We start from the raw sequence: 21,690 nt of genomic DNA on the forward strand, positions 1-21,690 counted from the left end.
AAAAAAAAAAAAAAAAAAAAACAAAGAAATACACTTGTTGGTTAATCTATTCAGGTCGACGTAAAAGTCCTAAGCAATGCCTCTTGGTCTTCGGTTTGTTTAGACAACAGCTGTTGGTTGCTATGGCAATACTGATGACGACACTCTGAAATGCACACAACTGTCACTAGTTCTCACTAGTCCACCGGATGCTTTTGTCCCCTCAACTTCAGCCTGCACCCCTTAAGGAAACTATTTGTTACAATTGTTATTATTATTAGCAATACTGTATATATGTACATAAAATATATCTAAAATAAAAATATGAAATAGATTATGCCCTGTTTTATTTAAACAAGTCTTTACTGGTAATAGACTGCAATAATGAGCAGACAAACAAGAAGACAAGTGTTGATCTCATTCATAACCTTGATGACCAAAGTGTCCAGCAAATGCTGGTGAATTTAAGTTCTGTCATGCACTGATAAAACATTTTATGGAATATACAGGTTTTGATGCATGTATGTAACTTCCTATCATTCAGCATTGACTTCACTAACTATGAAAATAAACATGTACGCAACAGGTCAGATTCTGTTAAAACCTCGGACAAAATTATCTACAAATAAAAATTTTTATCCTTGTGCTTGTGGTGGTCTACATGCACATTGTCTGTATAGTAGTCAGCGCTTGCTACTGTCTGGTGGCTTAAATTAACTGTTCCCCAGCTATACAACCATAAAATTGAGTAAAGCAAGTTAGAAGAATGTGACTGACCAGTGTTTTTTGCTAGCGCTTTAGTGGCCTTGTTTTATTTATGTCTTTGATTAGTACTGACTTTTTTTTTTTTATTTTATAGGTACAGAAAATTTATTTGAAATTAATATATGTTGAACTTAGCATTTCTGGTTTTTCCACAATATTAAAAGGCATAATGTGATCAAAGCGATGTGATACTTGTGCAGATTTTGACACAAAGATTATTTTTATTGATTTTGCTTTATTTTTGATGACTCACTTCTGATTTTTATACAGTGTATTTGCTTAACGGGGAAAGTGCTGAAAATGCTTTTTTTTACATATCATACTGTACAGAGCTGCTTTTTTCTGTGTATAGTGATAAAGCCCCAGACATGCAGGATTGCAAAGAATTTAATTGAAGCAACAGGCCATACAATTAAGTCAGTGACTGCTTAGAACAATTTCTGACAATGAAGACCCTAACAAAAAACTGAAAAAGCAAAAGCAAGAGAATGTATGCCGTGTACAGATTGAGCCCAAAAACACATAAAATAAACTTAGTTTTATGAATAGCAGTAAATATATGCAGTATATGTTTCTTGTAACATTTTCACATACATAATTGGAACATTTTGAAGAAAATATATTTGCTTCAAAATTAAGACATCTGGTTAACAAAAAACAAATTTTATCAGTTTTACAGGACAGAACCTGCAACCTAATGTTTATAAATATGAGTGAAAACAATTTAACTAGTGTTTGTCTATGCTACACAATTTATGCTTAACCTGCAGGCCTTTGATCTGCAAGTCAAAAATTACACTACACTGATTGAACTGAGTTGACAGATCAAACCTAAAGGTTAACTCACAACTGTATGTTACTGATTTTCCAAAACAAACCATAAATCGTGGTGCAGAACGAAATAAAATGTTGCGTGTAACAAGGAAGTTATCAAAAGTTACATTGGTCACATTCTGAAATGATGTCCTGTATCACCTGCAAAGAGTACTAGAAATGTGTTTTGTTCTGGTTGGAACTTATCATCGGCACGTACTTTGCGTGCCTTGACCGAGAATTAAACCCATGATGCCGGTACACACAATTAGAGGGTTACCTACTGTGCCCAGAACCAGCAATCTCACACGTGGTAGATTCGGTAGATGAACATTACGATGCTCACGATCCTTATTTTGAGTAGCTGATGCCTATCAAGACTTGTGATTCTTCAGCAGTCTAGTTGGCAATGACCACATCTCAGATTCCAAATAGGAAATTATCACTCTGAAGTAGTGAACACTTTAGATAAATCACTGAAAACAGGTTCATGAAAGTGTATAAACATACTATAAGCCCCCCATCCCATGTTCCCTTTTCATTTTATCAGCATTTTATCTTTTATGTGAAGTTTTCATTTACTTTAGTACCTCTACATGAAAATTTCTGATAAAAAGTGCATGTATGTATGCATGGAAAACGAGCCAAGGCATTATTAATCAAAACAAGTAGTTTGTTCATGAAGAACAAAAGTTAAGCGTTAAAAATGGTGTATAAATACTGACATTAACAGTAAAAAAATAACAAAATAAAACTATAGTTCAAACTGGTCTGTCCAGCTTGAACAGAGAAGTCCATTAAGAATGAGCTGCAGAATGTTTTTTCTTTTTGATGCTCAGTTTGTCTGTCTCTAAGAGCTGTGGCGCCACCGGACACCACATCCGCTATCCCCACCCAGCAGCAGGTTCATCCAGCTCCATCCACAAACTTGTTCTCCATTAGAAACTGGCTGTGGTGGTAATGGGTCCATGTCAGCATAGCCTTGCTCATGTAGCGGTTTCCTGATCCCAGGAATGTGCCTGTGCACCTCCTACTTTATATGCCACGCAGTCTTGTGCAGAAGACAAATTACAAAACCTTGCGGCGATTATCGAATGGCATTCTCAGAGCCACTGTTGGGTCTTTGCCTGTCTGCAACAACAGGAGGGAGGGGTTTGCCAAAGAAATCTGCAAAGCAAGAAGGAAGAAGACACATGATAATAAGAACTGTTTTACACACTTTCTAGTGAACCTTAAAGTATACTCTACTAATCAGAGAGACAAGATTATACTGTAAGCGATTCCTGTTACTGGAATTGAAATACTTCATATTAGTTAATGTTGAAAGTGTACTGCTGTCCCTCTGACGTAAAGCACACGCATGAGTATTGCTCTGAAGAACACATTTTAAATCCTTTAATCATTTCATTGCAGACCCTGTTTAAAAAAACCTCAGCAAGTTCACATTCAGCCATAAATACAGATGACAACATGGGGGGGGGGGGGGGGGAACACTGAAGCCCATAAAACATGCAAGTAGTACGTAGTAGTATGCAGTCACTTGTTTGCATTAGTTTTTGCAAAAGCTTACCCTTTTCACATCTGGGATCTTTGTACCTATGTACCTTTGTACCTGTACATACCTTAGTGTCAGTACCTCAGACTGTGTTGATTCTTGCATTTTAATTTTGTATTTGTCATCAAAAATGCCAATTTCTGAACGATCCACTGGCAAGGCCCATTTCTTACCAGCTTACAGTCTTCCTAATATTCTTGGTTGTTCTTGTTTCGTATTCGAGAGAGCAGACAAGCAGTATCACTGATATTTACAGGAAGCACCTTACGGTTAAGTTATTGCTAAAACGCAACCCTAACATATTCAACTGTTAAATGACAGAAAAACTCTGAAAACTTTTGCTAAATTTCATCAGTAGAACTACTCAGCTAAGGGAAGTAACGAGGATCAGTGCAGGAGGTACATGAGACGGATTTTATATTGAATGTATTTCTATGGAGAGCAACTGCTAGTGGTATTACAGATATGAAAAGGGTGAACGTTCCCTTTAGTGAGGTATAATATCAGTGTCAGTGAAATTTTATACTCAAAATGGAACGCCTCCAAGACTGATTATCAAACTATTTCAGTGTACTCTGAAAGCTGACACTCTTTGTTTCAGATACATCTGCCAACATTTTGAAATGTACGTTACAAATACTAAGATATAATACTGGCCATGGCAGTGGGGGGAAGAAAAAAACACCTTGATGTGCCAAAGGTTGGTGCTCCCTGTATAATGATGAGCACTTGACATAAACACACACACTTTGAAGTACCTAAACAGTCAAAGTCTGGACCTATCTGATGGCCTTTGACTGATGACTGAGGACAAAACCTGTCAGACTGGGATGAAGACTTCACACTTAATCGTGAACAGCTGCCTATTCTGAGATGACTTCTCTGAAAAGCACATGGCATTCTGACGGTTACATTACACTGTCAGTGAGGAAACATCTTGACTTCTGCACAAAAAAGAAACATTGGCATGCATTAGGGATGGAAATCATAAACATTAATGACCATTAAAGACAAAGACCACAGATTGTACGAGACAGTTACAATCTGCAACAGATTCGAAAGACTTTTCTTTCCACATTCAGCCAGTTAGAAGGTTAGTGGGTAACATGCAGAGGGTTGATGGATTTCTGAAGATTACACAAAAATTACCAGAGCGTCGTGTATCTCCAAGTGGCTCAAGTTTTGGAAGTCTAGTAACTTTGGGAGTAGCCCATCCAACTAAAAGAAAGGACAATATCTTTCATATTAATGCTTCTATAAAGTATAAAAGATCACATTTTTTGACATCCTTGAATATACTGGCTCCTCATACTATGAGCATTCAAGTTACAAATTTTAAAAGGTCAATTTTTCAAATAATTCATTTAAAATTTTATTTAATTCAATGTGTTTTCTGAAATCTGTCCGTTTTGAAGCAAAAGCAGCCAGTGTTTTTGCATCCAGCCATTAGTTAGCAATAAAACACAGTCTTAATTTTAATTTGCTCAGTTAAAAACGTAAAAATTAAAAGTTCAACAAAACATTTTTAAAATTATAGCTATATCAAAACTTTTTAGAACCTAGCAATGTATGCCTGCATTATTAAACTTTGACTGTGTAGGTAATAAGGATGCTGAAACTGGCCAGAAGCTGATAAAGACTGGACAAACGTATGAGATGAATTGTTAGCAACCACAATTAAATGGAGGTGATAGACATTACCTTTTAACTTAAAAAAATTCTAAATGACTTTAAATTTGTGTTGTTTTAATTTAAAAAAAATGCATGCTATGCGGGGGGTGCGGTGGCGCAGTGGGTTGGACTGCAGTCCTACTCTCCGGTGGGTCTGGGGTTCGAGTCCCGCTTGGGGTGCCTTGTGACGGACTGGCGTCCCGTCCTGGGTGTGTCCCCTTACGCCCTGTGTTGCCGGGTAGGCTCCGGTTCCCCGTGACCCCGTAAGGGACAAGCGGTTCTGAAAATGTGTGTGTGTGTGTGTGTGTGTGTGTGCATGCTATGCAGTACTATTATGGCTTTGTCTGAATTTTTTACAGATTCTAACTGTCAATTAACTGGGACATCTATACTACATAGCCTTTATTGATAGTGACTTAGACAATCAAAGGTTACTGTGGATTTACAAACAAATGGACATTAGTTGAGGAGCCAGTGTATCTGAATTGTAATACCCTCCTTAACATTGTCATTCATAATCAGTTACCACTTGTCAAATGGTCCTATCCCAGAAACACAGGGTGTGATGAACTGTACACCCAGTCCATCACAGGTAATCACACCCATCCACCCACCCTCACACAATATATGGGTAACTTACATTTAATGAACGACCTAAAACACAGGTCTTTTGGACTGTGGGAGGAAAGCGGAACATCTGGAGAAAGCTGACAAGAACACACGGAGGACATGCAAACTTTGCACCAATGGAGTTGTGTGCAAACTCCACAGTCCAGAAGCTGTGAGACACCAGTGCTACCCACTGCTCCACCATGCCACTCCCTGCTTAACATTTTCATGCTCAAGTTCATGTAAAAAAATAATACTTTTGTATGAGCTTGTTTTTTTTTTTTTTTTAAAAAAAAGGTATTCTGTTAATGTTACTAAAGACTATTACAGTACTTTCAAAAACCACAACCAAACACAGACTTTCTCAAGCCTATTCAGTTATCACATTACCAGAGAAATATCTAGCAGAACTAGGGACAAGGCCCTCGCTCTCACCTGGAGCTGGGGGTACAGTGGATTTCTCAGGGGCTTCTTCATCTGTTTTCAGAGGGTCCACTCTGTTTTTCCGCAGCCGCAGCTTCTTGGGCTTCTTTTTGGTTTGATGGTCTACTGGTCCCGCAGAGAAAAAAAAGAAAGAAAGAAAAAAAAAAGACAGAACAGTAGGCTCCGTGAGATTTGCGCCATGTTTCTATTCTCTGTTACAAATTCTGTGTTCCTTTCTCATACGTTCCATGGTCATTGCCATCACCCATTGTTCACTGTCTGCACTGCTTTTTGGAATTGTCATACTCTGCAGGTTGAGGATTTTCAGTGAGGCGTTCCTTCTTCTTTACACATCCTCCTCACCTTTCTAGAACAGCTAACAGCAAAGGATTATCACTGAAATGGCTGTATTCTAATCACTCAGGTACACCTTACCAGGTGGTTTCGCATGGTTCCTTCTGTGGCCCTGTTTCTTACAACAGCTGTTCCACTGGAATTGGTACTCATGGTACTTTTACTCATGTTTCACTCTATCTGTACCACTATCCTTGGTTCAGTCACCACCTTTCACAGCTTCTAACATGGCTAGGCAGATAACATACAGCTCCTTCTCTTTGCCCCCGAATGACAGATATATCCTCACCTCGTGCAGCATGTCTCTGAAATCTTCACTGGGACAACAGATGATCTATAACTTGGCCTCTGCAACGCTTAAATCCTGCATGTCCGAACTCTTGGTCCACTATAGTGGTATCTTACCTAGAGTGTGTGTACTCAAATGCCCTCTTCCCTGGTCTTGTAACCTTCATCATCAAGCATCTCCAACTGTCATAGAATGCTGTAGCACAAGTTATGTCTGATCTGCAAAAAAGCGTTCCCATGCCTCGTTTCCCTTGGCTTCCTGCAGCTGCTTGCATAAATACAACACTCTTGTTATGGGCTACAAGACAGTCAGCAGATTATCATGCCATACCTACAAAACCTAATCAGTTCCTGCACCCCAACAAGAAAACTTAACGTCTGCCAACTCTCAGCTTGGCCCAATAGAGGATCACTTCTTTAGGTACCTAATTAAATGGTGGCATCAGACACTCAAGCTGTGCTTTAATAATTGTGTGTTTTTACCTAAGGACTCTGCCTGTTGCTGGATGCACTTTTGTTTACTCAGAGTTGCACATCACTTTCAAAAATGCTTTTGCTGCACACAACTGTAAACGTTTCAACTACTTTTCCAGGGAGTTCAGTGTACATGTGTGTATGTGTCCATATGTGAGAGCCTGACCTGAGTCATTGCTCTCGGGGGTCAGTCTCTCGCTCTCCTCCCCCTCATCCTCCTCTGCATCATCCTGCTCCTGAGGCTGTGGACTGGGGGCAGTGCTGGCACTGTGCGGGGCACCACTGGGGCTCCCATTCCCTCTAGGCATGCTCTCTGAAGGCTGCCTCTTCTTCTCTCTCCCCATCTTCTGCTTATCTTCATTCTGTACCCCACACCCACACACAGCCTCAGATCAGATACCACACATACTGACTTCTCTGAGACATCTGAAAGTCTTAAATTGACGGAAAAATCTTATTTAATTGGCCCAAATCTGGGAAGAGAATACCTTAAACCCTCTATGAATCTCTGAACAAGACAATGGAAGCTGCTTGCCATCTTACACTACACACTTTACTCCGAATGGGTGTTTCAAACTCTGGATCACTATAGTTATTGTTGCTTCAGCTGATGGTTAAAAACAATTGTTGCCCATTAAATTTAGATGTGGGTGTTAATCTGAGTGTCAGACACTGCTCCACCAGAGGAAAAACTGATCATCAGCTTCAACTGACTGTTTTCCTCATAGGCATTTCAACATACACTCTTACCTCTGTGATGACACTTCCAATCGGTCTAAAGGGGTTAGCCATGTTTTCATCATCTTCCTCAGCATCCTGCTCTGCCTGTATGGTCCGCCCCTCTCTTTCTGCCTCCTCTCTCTCCTGCTTATCCCTGTGGAGAAGAACATGGGCTACTGCAGCAAAGAACAAGATTCCCACAGATTTCAATACAGTCATAGACAAAGTAATCCCAAGGGTGTCAGATGACATTCTAATTTTTGTGTCTCCTTTTATCTTTTCTGCTTATGTCTAGCATCACAAAAAAGCTGAAAAACCAACTATTTTGAAGAATTTAGCTGGAATCTACTGAGAAGAAACAAAGGGTTTTGTTCACTCCTGTCAAAACATCAAAGTATTGTTTTCACAGTTAACCTGTGTGTTACAGGAGCAAGTACAAAAGCAGGAACATCTGGTTTTTATTTGTAAGGTGTTGGCATCAGCATCCAACGACACCATGAGGCTATCCACATAGAGGTAAGGTGGCAAGTTTGTGTCATAATCAATCAAACTTCTTTGTTGCACAGCAGAACACACCGCGTACCTCTCTTCACGAGCCCGTCGCACACGCTCTGCCCGCTCCTTCTTCTCCTGCTCCTCCACGGCCCTCTGCTCAGCCGTGTCCCTCTGCACGCGCTCACTGATGGCCTCGTAGTCCTTTGCGATGTTGTTCAGAAGCCAGTTCAGTCCATTCTTGATGGACTTGTCCAGCTTCTTGCCATAGCCAAAAACAGCTGAGCATGGCTCCTGTGTGCAAAATCCAGTCCATTCCGTTGACCAAGCTTCACATGCATGAACACATAATTAGTGGACAGCCATGTTTCACTGGGAAGAAGTTCTCCTAAACAATACATTTCCAACTCACAATCTGACAGAGGCACTTATTCTCATTCACAAGCTTCTCCAGGGAGAGGTGCTCTATGATGTCAGCCTCAGCCAAGGCACCTTCTCTGTCTTGTTTGTTGGCCAACCTAGCAGAAAGCAGAAATAAAAAGTCTAATTCTGCCATTAAAGGATTATGAGAAGGGGCATAAACATCTGGAGCAGACTATGCCATTCTGCTTATGCTTCTATATATGACAAATAACCAATCACATCTATTTTAAGTCTTATCCATCTGAATTACACATCTGATTTACTGTCAGTTTCTAAAAAATAACACTGTAAAGATCTCGAACACATCTGACCAGTAAGGGATCTTACAGTCACATAAATAAGTGATACACACCTTCAACACAGAGCACAGCAGGTTTGACTGACCTCTCAATTTTTCCTTCATGCTATGATGAAACACACTAAACTGGTTTGGCAGTATCACATAGGATTTTAAAGTCACAATACACATTGGCCTGAAGGGTTCATAGTCTTGTCTTGCCCTTAACTGAACTGGAATTTCATACAGGTGTTAATGAGAAATTGTGCACTTTCCACTCAATATTGGGCACTTAAATCAAGGGAGCTGTTGAAAACCTTTTTCTTTTTTGTTGAACACTTGAAAGAAATTAAACACACACACGCACACACACAATACCTGGTAGGAGGAAAGTTCCACTACTGTACATACTGCAATCACAGACAGTCCCAAAAGCTCTACGCACAAAGACTACAAAGTAAATGTGAACTGACCTCAGAATAATTAACATGGTAAAATTTAGACTGAAATAGTAACCTGCGAAGGAAAACTACATATGTCACAGTTGTTTTACTTAACTCATGGACCAAACAAAATACTTTGGATAGTTTGATGAAGAGAATAAAACTAAAGTGGTTTTGTCAAAATTATAAACTGCAGCATTTTAAAAATGTTTTCACTAAAGTTTCCACCGATTCTGATTCAAAGAGTTGCCGCAGTGCATTTATAGATGATCATTTGTGCTTTGTTCCGTTTCATTTGGTTTCTTCTCTGTTTGTCTCTCCTTCAAACATTCAGTCCTCTCCCGTACAAAAGACAGGCAATGAGCGTGCGGCGGGACAGAAACAAACAGCGTGTTTTTTAACCAGTGGATTTTACCAAGTGAGTAACGATCAGGTGTCCTATTGTCTTTGCTCCTACTGGCTCAGAGCGCTCATTATGTGGCAGTGGGTGTGACCCTGAAGTGACAGAACCAGATTTTCCTGGAGACATAGCTTCTCCTATGAAGACACACCGAAGACAGGTCATTAAGTCAAGAAATCATCCCCACTAAACAGCCAAGTTACACATTATCAGAAGTATTTTGGAGAGGTCAAGGCTGAAGAAATCCTCTTGGAGGAGACGTGTCCATCCTCAGGTGACAGCTGAAACCAGGTTTCTGCTCTACAAAACACGACGGCCTATCAGAAATGCCTCATCCTCGTCTACCACAAGGTAACATAAGTGTCTCCAGCTCTGAGCAACCTACCTTTGTTAATAACTTAATATTGAACATATTTAAAACTCAAAAAGGTCACAAGATATGTGGTGTTAAGAACTCCTTGCTCTTATACAGACTGGTTATGCCACAGCAAAGGCAGATTTCCCTGAAAGAGAGTTCTCTTGGGTTGGCAAAGATACAATCTCTGCTATTGTTCAACAACGTCACTGACTTGGTCCACTGAATACATCGGGTAAGCATTCAAAAGTCTTCCGTTTGTATCAGCGTCCACGAAACTTGGAGTTTTGTTTTTAAAATGAAAGCTTTCGATGAATCCATTCACCATGGCATCTTTTACAAACATTAAAAGGCACAGCTGTACAGAAAATAAATACAAATATCAGAACGGTTGCAATAGGAAATGTTTAAGTACTTTCACAAGCACTTAATGTTTACTTACCCTTTGCCTTAATACTTGAAAGAAACTTACATTATGCTGAACACAAAATTCAGTAAGTTAAAATGCTCTGATACCAAAAAACAGAGGTTTTAATAGTACTCAAAGAACACAGCTAATGAGTTCCCACTGTTCTATAAGCAACTTAAAATTATTTATAAAGCTGTAAGACTCGTCTCACATCACCATGAAAGGCAGTAAGATAACTAGAAAGAAGAAGCAAGAAAAATGCATAAAGGCAAAGAAAGAACGAAATCCTAACTGTGTGCACATTTAAAAACTATAACAGCACAAAACAAACACTTGAGAAAAAGCATTTAACTTTATGGGTGTAAGCAGGTTCAAATCCCTGCTCCTGTTATAGTACTCTTGAACAAGATCCTTATGCTGAACTGATTCAGTAAAAATTTTCCAGCTGTATAAATGACCAAATAAATTTGTTGCTTGCTGTACAAACTAAGTCATGTTCGGGGGGCAAAAGTGAATAAATTAATAAATAATAATATGTAATTACACTGCCAGCAATACAGTGCAAAGTATAACATTGTATAAATGGCCTTGTTATGTTCAGCTATTGCAAAAATCTATTCATTTCATCAGTTCAGTTCATAACCATGGACCTGGCAATCATCAGACATCTGCAGGTCTGAGCAGCGCAGTGAGATCAGTTTGCCTTGAGGACAAGCGTGAAGTGGCCGGCGTCAGAAACGCCGCATGGAACTGCAGGACTCTGCTCTCTGAAGGCTGAAACGATGAAAGACCGTTTAGAGGAGCTGCGGCGTAAGGTACAAGATGCCCATGAGGAGCATAACGACAACCCCTTTACACAGATGGGGATGCAGAAGGAGGATGGGGAGGAGGAGGAGGAAGGGGATGATACGTTTGAGGTTCCGCAAGCAGTCATCTTTGAGGATGAACCAGCCCTGGAGAACTTCCTGAATGAGGCACAGCACCTCCGTGAGGCCATCAACAGCTTGGAGGCTGAGGTGAAGCGCTTCAGCCAGCAACAGAAGAGTTTGGTGGCAGCCATGAGGCGCTTTAGTGTCATTAAAAAAGAGAGCAGCATCACGCAGGACATCAAGAGGCAGGCGGAGAGCATCCACAAGAGGCTGGATGCCTTGTCCAAGCAGGTGAAGCAAACGGAGGAAGACAGGGGACCGGTTGGAGCCGCCGCTCGCATCCAGCACGCCCAGCACGCCACGCTCTTCCACCGTTTCCAGCAGGTCATGCGCCAGTACAACGACTCCCTGGTTACCAAGCAGGACAAGTGCAAAGACTTCATTGTACGACAGCTTGAGGTGTCGGGGCGAGAGGTGACGGATGAGGAGGTGAATGATATGCTGGAGCAGGGGAGGTGGGAGATCTTTAACGAGAATGTAATGCATGAGGCGAAGATCACGCGCACGCAGCTGTCTGAAATTGAGCAACGCCACAAGGAGCTCGTGCACCTGGAGAGCAACATGAGGGACCTGCGAGACCTCTTCCTGGAGCTCTACCTACAGGTGGAAGCTCAGGGAGTGCATATAGAGAACATCCAGACGCAGGTGGAGAAAACACAAGATTTTGTGGAGATAACGAGGGAGAGGTTCAAAAAGGCTGCCCGATACAAGAAGAAGAACCCATTTAAAAAAATGTTCTTATGCTGCTTTCAGCCATGCAGGAAGTGACCACGGCCGAGCAAATCACCGATTCAAGCACGGGCTGTGCGCAGGGACTCAGAGCAGAAGGCCAACAGCTGTTAAGACAACAGAATTAGTGAAGCAAGTGTTCTCCTCCCGCAAAAATCTCACTGGGACCTTGGCTTCCATCTGGCTGAGATAAGAAGCGGGAACATGGTGCAGAGTGAAAGCAAAATGCAGCAGCAAGAATGGTGGCCTCAGAGAAGTAGTGACATGACCCTGCAGCAAACATCCACACGAATTTGTTTCGAATGTAATGTGTAATGACTAATGCTACAGCACGAATTACAGCGAAGACAATAATAATAGGAAGCATACTGATTAGAGCCATCACCTTGCAGCTGGAAGATCCCATGTTCAAATCCCGCTTGACACTCCAGTACCCTTGATCAAGGCATTCACCCAGATCCGCTCCAGTAAAAATTAACCAGCTGTATAACACACACATTGTCTGAAACCGCTTGTCCCAAGCGGGGTCGTGGTGAGCTGGAGCCTAACCCGGCAACACAGGAGGGGTTGGGGGACACATCCAGGACAGGACACTAGTCAATAACAAGGCACCCCAAGCGGGACTCGAACCCCAGGCCCGCCAGAGAGCAAGACCCAGCGAAACCTACTGTTCCACCGCACCCCCTCCAAGCTGTATAAATGGGTAAATAAATGTAAATAGCTTACCGTTAAAACGGATAAAATAATAAAAAAAAAAAACACTTTGCAATAGAACACCATTTAATAGTACGCTGTCTTGAACAATATCTGTTTTCCTTACAATATACAAATTAATTTAAAAAAAGCAATCTGTATACATTTGTGAACATTTCCTTTCAAATTGTGTGTAATTGCAAAGAACACTTCATATTGTGTACTGACTGAAATTATTTGCATGGAATATTAAACTCGGTTTTAAAAACGTGAAAAGTTGCATTTTATATAAAAAGAAAAAGGTGTTGAAAACGGTGTCACTTTTTCTTTTTTTTTTTTTTTAATAATCATATCCAATGCAACTTCTTCCACTAGGCTTCGCATAGCATTCAGTTCTCACATTTCTGCTAAAGGTCTACACAGGCCTGGAGGTTTAAAAATATTCTCACCCCATTAACAGGGGTGAGTTTGTTAGGTGCTTAGCAGTGGACCGTGGAGAGTTGGAGTGGCACTGTGAGCACCAACAAAAGGAGTTGGGGAAGTGTGTAGCAGTACGATGCGTTTGTTACTGGCTTCACACAGGACACACAGGAGTGTTAAAGTGGAAAACGCAGTATAATCCAAGATCAGATGCTCTATTCTGAAATTTCACAAAAAAAATTGTATGATGATGTCATAATCTCTAGCATATTCAACTGAACCTTCAAAAAATCGGAATGATTTTAGAGTGCGACACAGACGACTACAGTACAAACAAAATAAGGGGCAATACTCTGTGTGATTCATCATTAAGAAATTGTACATTACTGGCAGTTGCACCGTGGAATAATTTAAAATGGCAATTTTAACCATGGAATTGAGGAAATATCCTGTTTAAATGCTTTTTTAACTCTATTGTTATGAAATCTTTCAATGAATTTCCTCACAGAAGGAAAAGAATGATGACTAAAAGAAAGAGTATTTAGTGCTGTGTCATATAACGTAGACAAACTTGAGGTTGCCGAACTGTTTTCCCTGCAAACGTAAGCATAGGCACGCAGGTTTCACAAGAAGCAACTCTGCCACCCTGTGTTTCATATAAGAAGAACATGGAGAACAAGACCATTCATTGGATTTTACATGTCAATTACCTTTACACCAATAAGACGTTTGAAGCTCTTTCCCAAAAAAAGAGAGGATGAATGCTCTACTCACACAAGGACGGGCTTCCCGGCAATGCGAGGGTGTCCCAGGACCTCGGCCATGGTGTCCTTGGTCTCCTGGATGCGTTGCACGTCACTGGAGTCCACCACGAAAACCACTCCGTATGACTCCGAGTAGTAGTTCTTCCAGATGCCGCGGATCCTCTTACCACCACCCAGGTCAAAGATGGTCACTTCGAACTTGCCCTGCTTGAGATCTACCTTGGAGAATCCCACGGTGGGAGCCACATCCTCAGGGTTTTCTGAAAGCAGGAAAATATCTCCTGTCACTGGGTTTCACCTTGTATCCACTAAGTTCGCTGTGCTTTTGGACGATTATTTAACCGTAGAGCCAATACTGAAAAATGGCAGAAATTTTGACCCTTTGAAACAGTTGGAGAGCATGGACCAGTTTAAGTTAAGAATCTTGGTCATCTTGCTCATCAACAGTGACCTAACGGAGACCTTCCTGTAACACAGGTTGTCTGTCTGGAACTGTGTTACAAAATGTTCACTATTCCAAAACTTAACGTATAAGAACATTTTTACCGAAACAAATCAGAAAAGACAGACGAATATAACAACAAAATATAAAGCACAAATGAAAACAAGAGAACACTGGCTCTAGAGGCATAATGAATTTTGATACAAAATTTCCCTCCCTCTTTTCTAATTGTATATTTTATTATCTGGCAAACATTTCTGTCTGCAGCAGAGTCAACGTGACCCACGTTTACCCACTGACACATCAGACATCAGCAAAAAGTACGCAAACATAATACAAGAGAAAAGCTGCTTAAATTCATCTTTCTTGTTTACAGCTAAGATCTAGTGTACCTGAGTATTACTGATTCTAGCAGTGCCGGTAAAAAAACACCGCATTGTTACTGTGAAGATGAAAGTAAAGACAATAAAGGAAGTAGAAAGTGTAAAAAGCAAATATGATGAAAGTTGCACATGCTTATGGGATGAACTAGCTGTCACTGAATAGGAGATTGTGGAGACAGCATGTTTATCTCAAGAAATTTAACCAGATTAAATTATGTAAATAATAAAAGCAATTAAAGGCTTCCCTTACATAACAAGTGCGGTTTGTTAAGATCTGCTCATAAAGTGAATTCTTCTGAAGAACAATGTTCATTCCCATTCATTTTAAATGGAAAGGAATAGATATCGTATTCCAGAGACAGAATAAGCAAAATTCTCGCCTTATTTTTTAAATCCGAATAAAAGGTATTATCTTTCATAATAGTTTTTTTTTTTTTCTTTATTAACTCCAATTAAAAACAGACTATACAAATCTTATCTTTCCTCTTACATCCTTTTTCATTTGTTGTGTATTGTACTGTTCTTGAACTGCATGGTATTGCAGCAGGGTCCTTGGAGCTCTGGTACTGTGATATCAAACATGGGTTTGAATCCAATTCACACTGGACACAACTTGCATGTTCTCTCCTTGTTCCTATGGAAAACCACAGCAACATGGGAAGAACATGCAAACCCCCCACAAAGCGAGCAGGATTCAGACTGATGCCGAAAAAGTCCAGGTGCAGTGAGATAGCAGGACTACCTGGTGCACCACTTTTAAAAGGCACATATTTATCGTAAATTGCTTTACAATGGTGACCCAAATATCTTTCTTTATATAAAGCTGCTTTTAAATGTGCTATAGAAAACAAATATTGTTACTACGACAACACTGCTTAATGATGCAATTTTGTAATTACTTGTAAGGCTTATAAAGCTTCACTAACAGCACAGTGGTTAAAGCTACTGCCTTTAGACCCTAAGGTTGCAGGTTCAAGCCTCACCTCTGGCTGTAGTACCCTTAAGCAAAGTACTTACCCTGAATTACTCCAGTAAAAATTACCCAGCTGTATAAATAATTATAAATACCTTAACACTGCAAGTCACTTTGGAGAAAAGTATCAGCTAAATAAATAAATGTGGACTATTATCATAACTTTACCTTTATCACTGTCAAGTTCTAGGTAAGGCTTCCTTTTCGACTTTTACCACTTTCTTCAAAATCCTCTACCTCCGGCTCATTATTTTTATAGATGTTAAAGAGACAAGATTTCTTAGGTGCTTGAGAGGTGTTGCCATGTTCCTCGGGTGGGGTGCTGCTCCATTGTGTGGTGCTAGACATAAATGAGGTGTGGATTTTGAATTGAAATGTCTGTTCTCCTCATCAGTATGCGTTCATAGCTCCTTATGCAAATTTTACTGCACATATTTGCTCAAAAAAAACTTTAAAGTTGGAATTTTCGTAAAAGAAGCCTTTGTTATATGAGTGGAGCCCGGACGTAGGAATTTTTAATATCAATATCCAAGGTTTTCACAGAACATAACGCACAAAGAAATCAAAGATGTCTGTATTATTCAGTTATAGTCCGGCATAAAGGTGACTGAAGTTGCAAACAAAACGAGTTATGATCAGCTTCCGGTTCTAGTTTTTTGCAAATGGAGCGAAAACAGGGAGTTTCCTGACATGTGCTGCACATCAACTACTGCGGACAGGACAACGGAAAGACACACACATTGTCTGAACTGCTTGTCCCACAAGGGGTCACAGGGAGCCAGAGCCTAACCTGGGAACACAGGGTGTAAGGCTGGAGAGGACACACCCAGGATGGGACACCGGGACGCCAGTCCGCCGCAAGGCACCCCAAGTGGGACTCGAACCCCAGACCCACTGGAGAGCAGGACCGGTTCAACCCACCGCGCCCCCAACAAGGGAAAGAGTGAGAGGGAAACCTTACCCCCTTGTATGCCTCTGACAGTTGCTGTTTTCCCAGCATTATCTAGCCCCACCATCACCAAAGTCACTTTCCTGTAGAAGAAAAAGCACAGTTTGATCAAAAGTGTGAAAGCAATGCTTAGAAGACTGTCTAACCAACGCAACGGATGGAAATTAAAAAACACGAAAACAACCTGTATAATATTTTCATACAGTCCAGCGGGGGGTCAGTGTGTGGTACATGTCAGTAAACACACACACTGTCGACACAGACCACTATGCGGTCACAAGGCTTAGTCACAGCTGACTACATGCAGGGATATAAAAAGATTTTCAGAGTCAGCACACAGTAATCACACAGAGGTACATCTCTGCACAAATACTGCGTCCAACACCGATCCCCATCTGATCTACAGAGCTGTGGATCCCTGACGTTCGTATCCATAACGTGTCTGGCATCTAAGGTACGAAGAAAGCAAAAGAAGTTACATTCCTACAGGTACAAGTGTGACAAGTGTGTACAGTACCTACCGCCGAGAAGCAGATTCAGCTCTCCAGAGAGCGCTCACAGTTATTTATCCTAACAGCATCTTCCACAGGTATACACTTAGACAGACTGGTCAGAAACACACCGTAAAAATTCATTCTTACACGTACAATAAGTCTTCCAATTAGTGGAAAAAGTACCATTTTAGAATATTCGAGAAACAAAAACACTCAACTTTAAAATTACAAGGCAGCATCATAGTTACATTTCTGAACATCGAAAGAACTCGGATGTCCTTCGGAATCCACCCTCCTTGAAAGTACGTGCAAAATGCATCTCTCCACTGAAAGCGGAGACCAAGACACATGACTTCACCATAGTAAAACACACATGTAAGCACAACAGAAACACACACACACAGACAGAGAAGTCGAGGCTAAGCCAACCTAGATCTACGGCTCCTTCGCCGGAGGGACATTAAGCGCACGATCCAAGTGACGGTCCTCTGCAGCCAGGAGGCATTCATGGGGAGCTGCTGGAAAGCCGAATCGCTAACTGAGCGAGCCAGCGGCGGCGGGTTCGAAAACATCCCTGCCCCCAACCCCGACCTCAGGCCCAGGCTCCGTCCGCGAGCGCAGATTAGCAAGGATTTGCCATCGGCTTCAGTAAATCAGGCTCCGGAGACACGTGGTTTACATGCTGTACAAGGCAAGAAACACTCTGCTCGGTATCGCAGTGTCAAATTGGGTTTTTTCTTTCAGAGAATCACCTGAATGTCCCTCCATTGATTCACAGGTTATGGTCTGTAAAACCTCACATAACGCTATAATTACAAAAAACTGAAACACTTCCATCCATCGTTGACAATGGCTTCTCTAATGCAGGGTCACGGTGGTCCAGAGTCAATCCTAGACGCTTAAGATGTAAGACAAGGTACACCCTAGTTGGGGCTCCTGTGTGTCTGTAAACAAACACACGTACATACACGTATGTTTTTTTTTTAGAAATTTCGATCTACGTTAAAAATTTCCCTCCACGACTTTCAATTCAAACCAAATTACTGTCTGGCTCATTCCATAAGCAAGTCCAATGACTGTTTGTTCCCGGACACTGTCTTATCTACACAATCAACCAAAGCTCAATAATCCAGGAGTTCCTCAACTTAGTTAAGGGGTAGGTTCACTGAAAATCTTCGATACAGCTAAAAGAAAAGCTTTTATTTTGCTTTTCTCTCATGTAGTCGAACATTAAAGCTTGTTTTAAATGACGATACGCACTCTACGCACTTCATATCCAACGCTGATTGTCAACGTATTCATTCCGTAAACATCATGTGTGGCACTGAGGGACACCGGAAGTGAGCTGTAAACACCGTGGAAACGAGTTGGATGGAGGCGGCCCCGCACTCCCATGCTGGTCGGGTGCGTTTTAACTGTCAACTAAGGGTTGGGAGCTTCAGTTCCTAATTCTATGGCATGGATGGAGGATATTCCCAAGACAGCCACCCTTACTTCATTCAGCATCACAGAAGAGAAGAAGCCATTCGCATTCAGTCAGTGCGCATGTCACTCATTTTTCTCCACACATCATCCATCACTTTCGGAGAAGAGGGGAGAGGAAGAGGAGAGGGGGGGGGGGGGGGGGGGTTGCGCTGGTGGGTTAAGTGCGAGACACTGACCTGGCAGGTTCCTGCCAGCGTTTCAACCAGCTGCAGCAGTTGGACATGAGGCTGAACATGACGCACAGAGACGGAGCGCAGCCGAGGCGAGGCGCGCTAGCCAACGAGCGCGGGAGCGAGCGCGCGGCACACGACAGGACGAGCCCTACAGCAGGCGGCCCCCATGCTTCAGAGTCCGCCTTTATTTCACGGGAGCGCCCGGCCGTTTAACGGCGCCAGACGGGTTCCAGTGCGGAATCCCAGCGGCGCGGATGAGAGCGTGAAGGCGGCGGCGGCGGGGGACACAGGCGCTGGACACGACCGTCGTGAAGTGCGGCCGCTAGTCTAGTCTGAGCGGCTCACTCGACTCGGGCGATCTCGGTCACCGGCGACGGAAAACCACCCCGCCACCAGCACCGTCGCGGCTCCCCGGCTGCTTTTAGTTCCCGCTGACAGAAATGTATCTTTCTAATAAAAGAGCAGTTATAAAAATACGTGCCGCAGCACTGCGCTCGACGCAGAGCTGGCAATCATGCCGGTAGCGCTGCTTAGCGCGTATAGCGGAGATTTAACTTTTAGCTTGATAGCTAACTGGCTAACGGATGATGCTCAATATGAGATGTACACTAATCTTAATCCAAAAAAAAAAAAAAAAAAAATCAGTTCAAAAAGTGGCACGTATTTTGGTACCACGTGATATAAAGGAGCCTCTCGTGCTCCGTAGGAGAGGTATTCGCCTGTTAATTTGAGCGTTGAGGTAAGCGCTGCACTCTGTTCAGTTCCGAGCATCCGATCCGCTCTGTTTACAGTGCCGCGGGTCGCTGCTATGGCTCCGCGAGCGCACAAAGACAAGCGCGCGCTCCCGTCCTTTCGCGCTTTTGTTCGGCCGTCCCCTGTGGCGAGGAGCAGAACTGCACACGGCCGCTGCCGCTATCGCACGCTCCCTTCGACCCCATGCACGTTCACGAGTGCATGATCTTAACATATAGTGTAACGTTTGAGCGGGAAAATGGGTTCATTGTAAATAGTTGAATTGTGGGTAAAATGGAATTGTGTACAACCGCTATGGGGACTCAGAGGGAATGTAATGGGATGTGTTGGCCAGTGGAAAAGAGTAGAAGGACCTGATAAGTACTGGAAAAGAAAGTGTGCATTCTCGAAGAAAAATGCTCTTTGGCCCACATGCTTGTCTTACATTTACTTGTTTAGCTGATGCATTTTTCCAAAGCAACTTACAATGTTAAGGTTATGATTAGTTACCCATTTATACAGCTGGGTAATTTTACTGAAGCAATTCAGGGTAAGTACCTTACTCAAGGGTACTACAGCCAGAGATGAGGCTCAAACCTATGGGTGCAAAGGCAGTTGCTCTAACCACTACACTACCAGCTGTCCCATGTCTTAATCTCTTATCTCTCTCACTGTTAGCAGGTATACTAACAAGTGTTTATGAACCCTGTTTGTGTGTCCTTCTTCATCCCTGCTGAAGCCAGAGTGCTACAATAATACACACACACACACACACACACTTTCAGAACCGCTTGTCCCATACAGGGTCACAGGGAACCGGAGCCTACCCGGTAACACAAGGCGTAAGGCCGGAGGGGGAAGGGACACACCCAGGAGGGGACGCCAGTCCGTCGCAAGGCACCCCAAGCGGGACTTGAACCCCAGACCCACCGGAGAGCATAACCATGGTCCAACCCATTGCACCACCACACCCCTCGGCTCTACAATAATATTTTTGCATTTATTAGTTTTGCAAATACTTTATCCCAAAATAATGTACAGCATTAAACTACTAACAAATATATACAGCTAGGTAATACTACTGAAATAAAACACTTTGCTAAGCAGTAGCGTACTACTGCAGGAGGGGAACTTGAACCTGCAACCTTTGAGCACCAAGGCAGCAGCACTAACCACTATAGTGCATTTACAGTCTTTAACACTTCTCTTTTGAGGTTCTGTGACTATAATGAATAGGCATCAACTAGAATGGTGTTGGCCTGCTTGTGTGGTACATTTGCATTTATTCACTTAGCTGATGCTTTTCTACAAACTTACAATGTTAAATTGTAACCTTAACATCGCAAGTTGCTTTGGAGAAAAGTGTCAACTGAATGATAAATCACTTACAATTACTCACCCATTTTGATAAGTGTACTACAGCAATTTAGGGTAATGCCTTGCTCAGGGGTATTATAGCTGGAGGTAGGACTGAAACTTACAAGCCTTGTTGTCCAAAGGAAGCAGTACTAATTGATATGCTACCAGCCACCTCAATAGTCTACCTGCAGCTAGAATGGTATTGGGTTAGTAGTGTGGTAGAGTTGCACTTATTTACACTTATTACTGGGCTGATACTTTTCTTCAGTCTTACATCACTCATAACCACTAACCTATTTGGGTAACTTTACTGGATCAATTTAGGGTAAATGCCTTTGCTGAAGGGTACTACAGGAGGAGGTAGGACTCAGACCAACAACCATTGTGTCTAAAGGCAGCAACCCTAATTGCTATGCTACCAGCTATCCATAGGGTATGTTCTAAATGCTGTAGTGGTTAAAGCTGGCACCTCTGGACTCAGGTTGCAGGTTCGCGTACTGCTGGTTGAGAAAGGTATCTGCCCTTGAATCGCTCTAGTAAACAGATATAATACTGTAAGTCGCTGTGCTTTTGTATGTCACTTAAGAGAAAAGTGACAGTTGAATGAGTGCAAAATTCCTATGAAATCTTAATCACTAAAATCTGAGTTGTTTAAATGCTTGCTGGTAAAAAGACTAAAAATGAAAAAAGAATGCATACTCTTGAACGTCACTAA

General features: G+C 42.0%; 2 protein-coding genes across 7 annotated transcripts; one reads left to right on the plus strand and one right to left on the minus strand.

The window, feature by feature from the left end:
* Positions 1–1,034: 1,034 nt before the first annotated feature.
* Positions 1,035–19,749, minus strand: LOC108920569 (ADP-ribosylation factor-like protein 13B). Of its 4 annotated transcripts, XM_018729418.2 has the most exons (10): positions 18,888–19,749; positions 16,745–16,815; positions 13,996–14,245; positions 8,556–8,661; positions 8,235–8,437; positions 7,682–7,805; positions 7,098–7,293; positions 5,828–5,938; positions 4,262–4,330; positions 1,035–2,724 (listed from the first exon to the last, which is right to left on the minus strand). In XM_018729418.2, exons 1-10 carry the CDS (start codon positions 18,944–18,946, stop codon positions 2,645–2,647), a joined length of 1,269 nt encoding a protein of 422 aa, XP_018584934.2. In that variant the 5' UTR covers positions 18,947–19,749; the 3' UTR covers positions 1,035–2,644. The 4 variants fall into 4 exon arrangements, with proteins under 4 accessions (XP_018584934.2, XP_018584935.2, XP_018584936.2 ...); XM_018729419.2 differs by lacking the exon at positions 4,262–4,330; XM_018729420.2 differs by lacking the exons at positions 4,262–4,330; positions 5,828–5,938.
* On the plus strand, positions 9,436–12,534 carry LOC108920572 (syntaxin-19-like). 3 transcript variants are annotated; one of them, XM_018729424.2, is made up of 3 exons: positions 9,436–10,037; positions 10,159–10,276; positions 11,081–12,534. In XM_018729424.2, the coding sequence occupies exon 3, from the start codon at positions 11,233–11,235 to the stop codon at positions 12,145–12,147; it is 915 nt and encodes a 304-aa protein (XP_018584940.1). In that variant the 5' UTR covers positions 9,436–10,037; positions 10,159–10,276; positions 11,081–11,232; the 3' UTR covers positions 12,148–12,534. The 3 variants fall into 3 exon arrangements, with proteins under 3 accessions (XP_018584940.1, XP_018584941.1, XP_018584942.1); XM_018729425.2 differs by having other exon boundaries at positions 11,115–12,534; XM_018729426.2 differs by lacking the exon at positions 10,159–10,276 and having other exon boundaries at positions 11,115–12,534.
* Positions 19,750–21,690: the final 1,941 nt, after the last annotated feature.

The sequence above is a fragment of the Scleropages formosus genome, chromosome 14, assembly GCF_900964775.1.
Source record: "Scleropages formosus chromosome 14, fSclFor1.1, whole genome shotgun sequence".
Classification (NCBI taxonomy): domain Eukaryota; kingdom Metazoa; phylum Chordata; class Actinopteri; order Osteoglossiformes; family Osteoglossidae; genus Scleropages; species Scleropages formosus.

Bases quoted from the DNA above. Each gene is read 5' to 3' on its own strand.
- LOC108920572 (XM_018729424.2), top strand. From the start codon at position 11,233: ATGAAAGACCGTTTAGAGGAGCTGCGGCGTAAGGTACAAGATGCCCAT.
- LOC108920569 (XM_018729418.2), bottom strand. From the start codon at position 18,946: ATGTTCAGCCTCATGTCCAACTGCTGCAGCTGGTTGAAACGCTGGCAG. The intron at 14,246-16,744 runs GTAAGGTTTCCC...TCCTGCTTTCAG, and splicing joins TGTCAGAGGCATACAAGGGG to AAAACCCTGAGGATGTGGCT. The intron at 7,806-8,234 runs GTACGCGGTGTG...TCTTCTCCACAG, and splicing joins CGACGGGCTCGTGAAGAGAG to GGATAAGCAGGAGAGAGAGG.